This window comes from Notolabrus celidotus, chromosome 13 (genome assembly GCF_009762535.1).
Source record: "Notolabrus celidotus isolate fNotCel1 chromosome 13, fNotCel1.pri, whole genome shotgun sequence".
Classification (NCBI taxonomy): Eukaryota; Metazoa; Chordata; class Actinopteri; order Labriformes; family Labridae; genus Notolabrus; species Notolabrus celidotus.
Window position 1 is genome coordinate 11,905,473 of NC_048284.1, and position 10,686 is coordinate 11,916,158.

At 38.8% G+C, this 10,686-nt stretch overlaps 1 protein-coding gene across 1 annotated transcript; it reads left to right on the forward strand.

Moving 5' to 3' along the window:
• On the forward strand, positions 1-6,407 carry cep57l1 (centrosomal protein 57, like 1). Its single transcript, XM_034700012.1, has 11 exons — positions 1-208; positions 622-793; positions 2,966-3,154; positions 3,264-3,385; positions 3,622-3,735; positions 3,821-3,898; positions 4,860-4,943; positions 5,048-5,113; positions 5,216-5,478; positions 5,560-5,704; positions 5,871-6,407. The coding sequence occupies exons 1-11, from the start codon at positions 188-190 to the stop codon at positions 6,075-6,077; spliced, it is 1,461 nt and encodes a 486-aa protein (XP_034555903.1). The 5' UTR covers positions 1-187; the 3' UTR covers positions 6,078-6,407.
• Positions 6,408-10,686: the final 4,279 nt, after the last annotated feature.

Genomic DNA, 10,686 nt, shown 5'->3' on the forward strand with positions numbered 1-10,686 from the left:
TGAGGGCGCCGAAGAGGAGGGAAATTTAAACAGTGCGGACTGAGTTCAGTGACAGGAGGAGGAACTGAGTCGCTCGACGAAATCAGTTTGGGAGATAAATGTAATTTATAACCTTCATAGTCAGTCAGGGTGTTTGTGTGCGGACACGTGCTTTGTTTGAAACGTGTCTAGAGCTCTTTGTCACAGAATGGAGACTCATCTGGATCAGGTAACCTTTGATTATCAGACAGTAGCTGCTAATGTGGCTATGTTAGCTCTGCTATTGTTTACTTTTGTCAAGTTGTGGCTGCTGCTAGGTAATCTGGAGTCAGGTTTACTATTACTTTGAATACGTGACTATAGTAGTAAGTATTCATGTAGTATGTAGCAGTCTTTGGACATATTTACAGGTAAATAAGTGTGTATTATTCCTGCTGCTGCATAATCTGATGCAAATATATTGCAATATAGTTTACTAACAGTTAGCATCCTCAGCAGGCTGCATTGGTGTGCAGCAGTTTGTCAAAGAAATCAACATACTGTTTGTGTTTTTTTATTATGTAATCGAACTGATTGATAGATAAAAATACAAGCTAGCTGAAGCTTCATTTCACTGTTAAAAGCTACCTCCTCCTCTTTTAGATTCTAGACTCACCATCCAAAAACAGCTACATCGGGAGCTATTACCGACCTCCGGACAGGATACTACCCATCCCGAGACAGCTGGATCTCACCGCTCACTCATCCATCAGCATGGACCCAAACATGACCAGCCCTCGATTGTCTCAGGCCAAGCCTAATGCTGACAGCAGAGGTATAACACATCTGTTCTGCAAAGCTTCTTGTCCCATTCAATGATAACCCTCTCAGGTACAATCACACAATACAAAGTAGGGTTGCAAAATTCTGGTAATTTTCAAAGTTGGACACTTTTGGGAATTTATGGGAATAAACCAGGAATTTACTAAATTGAAGGTTGGCTCTTATTATGGACCTTAAATATAGTTGGGGAAAATATATTTCAGTATAATCCTGGCTAAAACAACCTGATTTCATGCAAGTACAGTTGAATATCTATGCAGAGACACTGAAGAGTAAGAGTCGGAGTTGGATGTTGAGGAAGTGGACATGGAGGATGTTCATGAGACCCAGGAAGAGTCCATTGCCTGAAAGGGTTTATCAAAAATGCAGAGGCTAGGCTTGAGAAGCTTGAGGGAAGATGCTTTTTTATTTGCATGTTGAATGGGACTTTTTTGGAGGGAGAGGGGCTCTTTTCATTTAACATTTTGAATGGGACTTTGTTGGGATTGCATTTTTGTTAATTTTTGAATGCGTTGGGTCGGGGGGTGAGTAATATTTAACTCAACATTCATGTTTTTGTTCTTCAATGAAAGAATTGATTGTTCAATGAAATATTTAACACTTGATAAAGTTCTACTTACAAATAAATCTGTTTTAATTTTATTATTTTGGACCGATGTCTTATTATAACAATTCAAACATTTATGCTTGGATTTGATACCTTTCCATTAAATTACCCTTAATTTCCATAAATTCACATGGAAACTTTCCAATTTGGAATATTTCAAAAATTTCCCAGCTTAACTTCTCGTTGGAAATTTACCGAATTTTTTTCACCCCTTTGCAACCCTAATACAAAGTCACAGTAATACAGCATGATGCTGTACTATGAAATTCTCCACTATTTAGAGTATTTATGGACCTTTTAATATTGTTTTTTACTGGTGGCACTTTCTTTCTTTTTATCTTGTTTTTATTGACCAATCGTTGATTTTACGACTATCTTGTTTGTATTGATTTTGCTCTTATTTTATTTTATTTTTTTAATACTTTATTTTTCAAACATTTTTTAGGATACAAGATGCACAACTGCTCTGTTGCACTGTATTTTTACAAGTCATGGAAAGAAAAGAGTAAAAACCCAAAGTAGAATAATAAATAAAGTAGAAATAAATTAAAATGAATGTAAAATAATAACAGTAACAATAATTAAAACATTGATAACAATAGCAACAACAATAATAATAAAAGTAATAATACTTCTAATAATAATAGTTATTATAATATTACTAAAAATAATAATGGTAATGAATCAGAAGGAAGTAGCTACAGTTGTATGTTCTATCTATTCAGGTCAGAGAGCAACAAAAACAACAGTATTAACAGTAACAGTTTGGGGGGAGATGCATATGCGTCCCAAGAAACTACAGCAATAACAACATTTTTTACATAGATCAAAGTATATTAAATGTAAGTTAGGTTATCACCTCTTTGTGTGAGATATGTATTCCATTTATCCCAGAAAGGCTCATATCTGTCCCTATGCAGTCTTAGTTTGTAAGTCATATGCTCCATGCTTTGAATGTTTATCACAATGTCTATCCACTGATTAGTAGTGGGTGGATCCCTACAGAGCCATCGCCTTGTTATGGCCTTTTTGCTCGCCACCATAAACATTTTCAAGAGGTATCTATCACTTTTAGGTAACTTTAAGTCCATGTCTCCCAGGAAAAAAGTCAGAAAAGAAAATACAAAATCATAGCCCAAGACTTCTCTGGCTATTCTATGGACATCCTCCCAAAAATTTTTGATAGCCGGACAACCCCAAAATATGTGTGTGTGGTCTGCCATATCGTTGCCACATTCTCTCCAGCATTTGGGTTGTGTGTTGGGCTGTCTAGATTTTTTGTTTTGGAGTAATAAAAAATCTGACCATGAAAAGTCCTTCCACTTCGATTTTGCTCTTATTGATTGCTCATTTCCTGTTTTTTTGTTTTTTATTAAGGGCTACCTTAAGCACTTTGTCACTTTGTTTGTCTTGTATTGTCCTGTGCTGTTTGTTGTGTTGATCTTAAAAGGAGGCTGACTCACTGCAAAAAAAATCTACCCACAGGTACAAATAAAGTAACCTTGAACCTTGAAACTGAACCTATCAGTCTTTATCTCCATTTGAATTCCTCCTCAGCTGTTGTTGAAGCACTGAAGACCCTCCAGGAGAAAATCAGACGGTTGGAGCAGGAAAGGATGCATGCAGAGAAGAGCTACAAGGAGTATTCCCACAATGCTCCGAAACAACAGCAGGCTACATCATCTTACACAGTGCTCAGTCAACCAGCAGCAAGCTTGGCTGACACAGACAACTCTGGAAGGAAAGGTAAGTGCCGTGGGGACGCAAAGGAAAAACACTTTTCTTCTTTAGATTTTATGGAGATTTTTTCATGGATGCTTTTTTTTTTAATGAATGTGTCGGCTTGTGGTAACAGAAGTCGATCCGAGGGTCCAGTCTGCTGAGGCTCGGTGTAAGGTTCTTGAGAAGCAGCTTGACTACATGAAGAAGATGGTTGAAAATGCCAAGAAGGAGAGGAATGTTCTCATGGAGGATCAGGTACAAAGATGCAACAAGCTATAGAAAATAATTCAAAACCAAATCTTCGTTAAAGGATAAAACCTGTATGATAGTCTGCAGAGAAGCTGTAATAATGAAATAAAGTTAACTCTTACTATTGTAACCCTTTTTTCCTCCATGTCACATAATTTCTTGACACACTGTAAGTGGCATTAGTCTAAATATATCTGCATGTTACTAAGAAGCCATACAATCTGTGTTTTCTTCTACACAAGGCTACACTGCAGAGCCAGCAACCCAGCAGCTCAAACAGACGATCTCAGCGGGAGAAGCTTGAAAAACTTGAATCAGAGTGTCTCAAGTTGAGTAGGACCCAAACCCTGGCAGAGGTAGTTAATTCTTCTTAAATCTATCAGTCACAATATTGACCATAACAGCTGAATGATGACACAATAATTGTGATATTGTTTTCAGATGAAGCTTTCCATTCTGGAGCAAAAACTACTGAAGGAAGAGCACGAGCGTAAACTTGTGCAGGAAAAAGCTGACGAGGTCTGTCAATACACGATTACAGACAAGTCATTTCTGATCCCCTTGCCTGAACAGTCTTATATTTCAAAATTAATATAGAAAAATGAACAATTTTTAAATGTATCTTCTCTTTCATAATAACAATAATAATAATAATACTTTGTTTACATAGCACTTTTTAATACAAGTAACAAAGTGCTTTACAGTGGGCAATAAAAACAAGAAGAAGTGCAAAGCAAATCAATTAAAAACAAAATGAAATAAAAGCTTAAAAACATACAAACTTATAAAACAGACCCTTAAAATCAGAGCTAAAATTAAATAAAATCACACAATAAAAGCTTTCCTGTAAAAACGTGTCCTGAGTAATGACATAAAACAAGGGACTGACTCTGCACGTATGATCTCCTCTGGCAGGCTGTTCCAGAGTGTAGGAGCCCTGACTGAAAACGCCATGTCCCCTTTGGTTTTCAGTCGGGTCCTTGGAACAACTAACAGAGCACTGCCAGAGGATCTCAGACTGCGTCCAGGATTGTAGGGGGATAAAAGCTCAGAGATATATAGAGTTGCAAGTCCATGTAGTGCTTTAAAAGTCAATAAAATAATCTTAAAATCAATCCTTAAATCAACAGCCAGCCAGTGTAGATGAGCTATAATGGAGGTGATGTGGGCACATTTTTTAGTTCCTGTTAAAAGAAGAGCTGCTGCATTTTGAACTGTTTGAAGACGGTGGATTGATTTTTGACTAAGATGTGTACAGGGAATTACAGTAATTGAAGCGGGAGGATATGAAGGCATGAATACGTTTCTGGAGATCTTTTGCTGACAATAATAACAGTTCTCTACTTTTACCTCTGACTAAATGATCCCTTGTATGTTTGGTGTTGAGTAAAAATTTGAAATTGCATTATGCCAAAAAATCATCTTGACAAAAAGCTCGTCCTGACTGTAACCCTGCCACTAATGCCATCCATGTCCACAGCTGCAGAAGGAGTTGGACATAAACCTTCGATTGTCTTTGCAAACTTCTGTAGAGAAGCCAAAGAAAACAAAAAAGACAACCAAGGTACTCTCCTCACTGATAATGCTAATTAACACATGATGCATGTTGTTGAAGGAGGACATGTTTGTTTGCATACACTGGTCATCACAAGTTGTTCTTTATTACAGAAAACACCTAGACACAACGAGCTGGCATCACCACGGCACACAAAAATGCCCTTTGTGGCAGGAACCGTAAGTCTGATCTGATCTATAAAAAAGGATACTTTTTAGATGGTTCTTGTTTAATTTTAAATTCCATTCGCTTGATTTTGATTACCTCTACATCATTCACAGTCAACAAGCCCAAGCCATTCAGTCCACGCAAACGTGCAGAGTATACTCCACATGATGAAGCACCATCAGCCCCAGCTGTGTGACCGAGTAAGCTCGCTGCATACATCTAGTGTTGGTGTCAAGAAAAGCCTCCAAAAGCACTTCACTGCTTCTATCAGCACCTCTCAGAAGCCTGGCAAGGAGCCCCAACAAGCTGATCAGCCGCTGGGCTCGCTGTCTGACCTGCTGCTGGCTCTGCAGGATGAGCTGGGACAGATGAGCTTGTGAGTACCCTCTTTTTTTTTATTTATTCTGTTTTATTTTTACACATTAGTAATCTGTTTTTGTTTTTGTCTTTTTGGAAGTGAGCATCAAGAGCTGATGAGTCAGATAGATGCTGCTAAAAGTCGTGAGCAGAGGCAGGATCTGGAGGGAGAGCTGGAGAGGTTGGTGGCAAGGATGGAGGAGAAGGGAGTTCAGATTACTAAGCTTCGCAGCCACCAGAAGATGGTATGTAAAAAATCACTTCTCCAGGGACACACCTTTCACAATGTTTTTACAACTGCAGACATTCTAAGCTCAATAAGGAATTTAGATTTGTAGACATTTTGAATGCATCCAGAATTTTGTTTCTCAGATAGTAAGTGTCTTAATGCTTTCTGCCCCCCGTGCACAGGTCCATAAATTGACCAAGAGTCAGCCAGAAACTGATGAAAACACCACCAAGAAGCAGAGTGGTATCAAACCACCTGCGCCTTCACCTGTGAAGTCAAAACAGAAAGGAAAGAAGAGTGGGGCCACTCACAACAACCTACAGCTCCTCAGAGAGACACAAAAGTTGAGAAACAGTCTCAAACAAGACGACCTCTCATGGGAAACATGAGGTTCTTCTCAGAAAGAGATTTGTGTCCTGCCTGATACTACAGCTGGTTGATCCACAAGACTCCCCCTTGGTTTCTTACAGCGTGTTGTCCCCTTGTCTTGAAATAGCTTCTAGGACATTTGAAGTAAGAAATAAAAGGAGGGTATGAATGTTCTACACAGGACCTGATAATGTGTTACTCACCAAACCTATCAAAGGATGAGTAATGTATTAAATTCTGCACATGCACAATCAGATGTAGAGGGTGTGTAGTTTATGAACTATAATCTCAAATGAAGCTTGAGTTATCTATTTTAATTATTACAGATTTAATAAAGCTTTTCTTGTTCACATTTTGCTTCTTTGCTCACATGAGGTGGTTCGGGCATCTGATAAGGATGCCTCCAGGACGCCTCCCTTTAGAGGTGTTCCAGGCATGTCCAACTGGAAGAAGGCCCCAGAGTAGACCCAGAACAGAACCCGGTGGAGGGATTATCAAATCAAATCAAATCAACTTTATTTATATAGCACTTTACACACAACACAGTTGATCCAAAGTGCTTTACAACATAAGATGAGGAAAACAAAGAGAAAATAAAAAATAAAAAACACACAAACAGAGGGAGAGAGAGGGAAAGAAGAGTGGTAAGAGAGCAATATAATTAAAAAGGACATTAACAGTAATAATAACAACTGTAATGACAAGAAATACAATTAACAGTGCAGTGAGTATCTGAGCCAGTGTGGTTAGGTGCAGTTAAAAGCTAATGAATAAAAGTGTGTTTTAAGACGACTTTTAAAAGTCTCGACCGAGGGGGAGAACCGAATGGTGGGGGGAAGAGAATTCCACAGTTTTGGGGCACAGATGGAGAAGGCCCCGTCCCCATTATATCTCCCGGCTGGTCTGGGATCGCCTCGGGATTCCCCAGGAGGAGCTGGAAAGTGTTGCTGGGGAGAGGGATGTCTAGATCAATTTGCTTGGACTGCTACCCCCGCGACCAGACCCCAGATAAGCAGAAAATGGATGGATGGCTCAAATGTATTTTTCAATTCTGAAAGTTATTCAGACCTCTTACCTTGAGCCACTAGGTGGCAGTGCTTACCCTTTATCCATTTAAAACATGAAGGCTTTACTCCTGACACAGTTGTATCTTCAAATATAAGACATAACTTTCTAAAATAATAACTTTATAAACTTTCTGTCCCTAACAGTGTACAATAGAGATGCTTCAAATGCTTTGTGAACTCTCTCCCAGCAGCTGGCCGGACAGCTGAGTAAATGCAGCCCTGACCACAGGACAAACGGATGTGGTTTGTAACACTGTTCACAAGAGGGAGGACCTTCTTTTTGGACACAGGATTTTTTTTCCCCATTTCACATGGCCAAAACAGCTCCTTTCTCTGAAATTCAACCACGAAAGCTATCATTCATCCTCATTGTTTTCTGGTTGGATGGAAGCAGGACACATTTTTGTGGCATGGCCGGGGCTTTAACATTTGCTCTGTTAATTTGAGTCAGCCACCTTTTTATGAGATGAACAAACCACATGTGAAGCTGCCTCATAACATTCCTCCATTATCTCTGCATTATCTCTGCCTGAGTCAACATTTTTGTAATCTGGTGTCGTCTTTTATAACCAAGAGCTTTTTTTTTTTTTAAAACCTCCTCCGTCACAACTTGTACCACAATAATTAGAAACTGCTGAAATAATAAAATAACATATCTGACTGTCCTTTTCCATGGTTCTGGGTCATGAGAGAACAGAACAGCTTATTGTTTCATCTTGCCATCATTGCTCAGCCCTGGTATCCTTGGCATGACTCTTGAGTTTGCTGTGTTGTTAAATAGACTGAGCATGTCACAAGAGAGGGACTAAACTTGATGCATTGTTTCTCAGTGCTCCCATATTAGATTACAGAGCATGATTGGGCATGGCAATCTGGTTAGCCAGCAAGAAGTCCAGACCCTTCTATGGCCAGCATCTCCATCCCCTCATATGATCTCTCCTGACCCTGCAGCTCTGTTACCTTGTGATTGCACACCCTTCTGTTTGTCTGCTGGTGAATAACTGATGCATGCCGAGTGCTGCAGAGATAGTTTTTGAAGGGGTGTGAGAGTGTTACCTATAAAAGCAGCTAGTCCACATTATTTCTAAAGTGTGAGATTCAGACACAAGTAAAGGGGGACATTTGTCAACAGTGAAGCTTACAAGGTGATGTTTTGTTATGTTGCAATCTCCATGTTTTCCTGTATCTTTCCATTCACACACTAGCTGCAGAGTTGCAGATTGTTTTGAATGCACACACACAAGACAGTGATGCTGTCCCAAACATATTCTCTCTTGCAACCCATCTTTGGTTCCTGGAAACTTTGCCAGCTAAGGACTCAGAGCGACTGACAGGATAACAGCCTGCTCAGCACAAATCACAGTGTACACACACACCTCATTCAAGAATGTAGTTAACTGTACAAACTGTTATTCTTGAGTGTGTGCACACTAACATTTCCTTTAGAGCGCATGCTTTTTGCAACATAAGCAGAACCTTGCCGTGACCTTAGAAACTGATCATGTGTCCTGCCGGGAACACAATGGAAAGCAACGGGCTTGTTTTGATTAGAGCTGTGGTTTCTTTGTTGTTTTTTTTGGCTGCAATTGATACGAATGGGTTTCTCTTTGGTGAATGAAAGCTAATAATTTCAGTGTTAGGGCTGTTTTTATAATTGCATGAAGATGTGTACCACTTTTCAAAATCACAATGATTTATCCTTTTAACAGGATGAAAACAATATTAGGAGAACTTGTGCACAGTTTATATCACCAATCTACAGCCCTACAATCTGAGACTGACTAATCAGGCTTCTGGTTCATATTGAAAAAAAAGAAGGGCACGAGCACTCTGGAAAACCTTATATATGGTCAATTATAGTAAGGCTTCACAAGCTTTTAAGGCCTGTGACCCCTTTCAGTGAAGCAAATCCACTTGAGACCTCCCCACACAGGTTACAGGTTGTTAGCGAAGGTTTTCGTAGAGTTCCTTTGAGGATTTGAAGTATTTCTCAGGGGAATAAAACGGAGAACATGTAAATGTGTATTCCCATTGTATATCTATTAACTTTAATCAACAGGTGACCCCCTTTAAAGATTTCTGGATCTGAAACTTTGTAGTCAGATTACTTTGAATGCTTTTAAGCAATCCTTAAATGACTTGGAGGCTGATGCATCTGTCTGCAGATGTTTTCTTTACATGTCACTCATGCTGTTTTTCTGGAGGTATTTGTTGTGTTGCTGTTTTTCTGGAGGTATTTGTTGTGTTGCTGTTGTTGCATCTGCTATTTGTGTATTGTCTATTTGTAACTCTGTAACTGTGTTGCTGCCTATCTTGGCCAGGACTCTCTTGGAAAAGAGATTTTTAATCTCAATGAGCATTTCCTGGTCAAATAAAGGTTTTTAAAAAATAATAAATAAACAAGGTTTGGGTGCCCTATGGGAGGCTCACAAAACCAATGCTTGGAACAACAGCTCCAGAGAGAGTGTTAAAAGGGTTGGGTGGATATGGCTAACACAATATCAAACAAAGAGTTGATAAGAACGGGATCATGCCAGTAAATGATTACTGCTTTATCCATAGTCTGAAAGGATACTAACCAAATTAAACAGGAAAGCAGGTAGAACTGGTAGTTGGGTGAAACAGTATTTCTGTCTGTAAATGTTTGTGGAATGTAATGGCTAAACTATATCAATTACAGATATTTTTCATGTAATTCTTACTAGTCAATGTGAACATTTCAGATAACCCAAATTGTATTAATTTCCATGTAACCTGATGTTAAGATGGCTCCTTACTTTTCAAAGATTAAAAAAATACTTTAAATACAATTTTGACGAGAAGAAAGGACATTTTAGACAACACATATTTATTATTTCAAAATAGCAAGAACAAATTGTAGTAAAATAAATGAATTTTATTACATTTCTTACATCTGAGAACAGCTGTCACACTCAGACCTAGAGTGAGGATAGTAGGTCGAAAGGCTGACTGAAAAAGGAGTCGTCCAACCTCAAAATGTAAGAAAAAAGGTGGCAAGACAAAGTCTATTTGATGCAAAAATGTGACGTGTTTCATTGCCCTTAAAGACAGACCATGGATACATGAGAAAACAAAGAAAACTGCAGCAGAAAATATTACAAAATACTGGCCAATAACCATCATTACCTCCACACAGCACCACAGCCCTTCTCTAACTGCTTAAGCAGTGTGGATTCCCACCTTTTAAAGGCTAAGCCTCTCCCACTGGACCATACCATCTGTAAGTTGAATCCAAAGTAATCAATTAAACCATACTGGTTATTTTCCATGTCCAAATACCACGACAAAGTCAATTTACAATTATATACCACACATAAATGGGAGTCATCAAAACATTCACATAACACCCAAGCCTGAACCTATGCTAGGGTCATTTGCCACTGCCCAGCACCAGGAAGTACTGTGGTAAGGAAAGATGAACATAATTAGACACATACAAACCCATGGTATACAACCTTTGAATAATAAAGTCAACTCAAAACCATAACAGTGTGTTTGTATGCATTTCTGGGAAAATAGCACAGGAAACTTACTAAAGGTG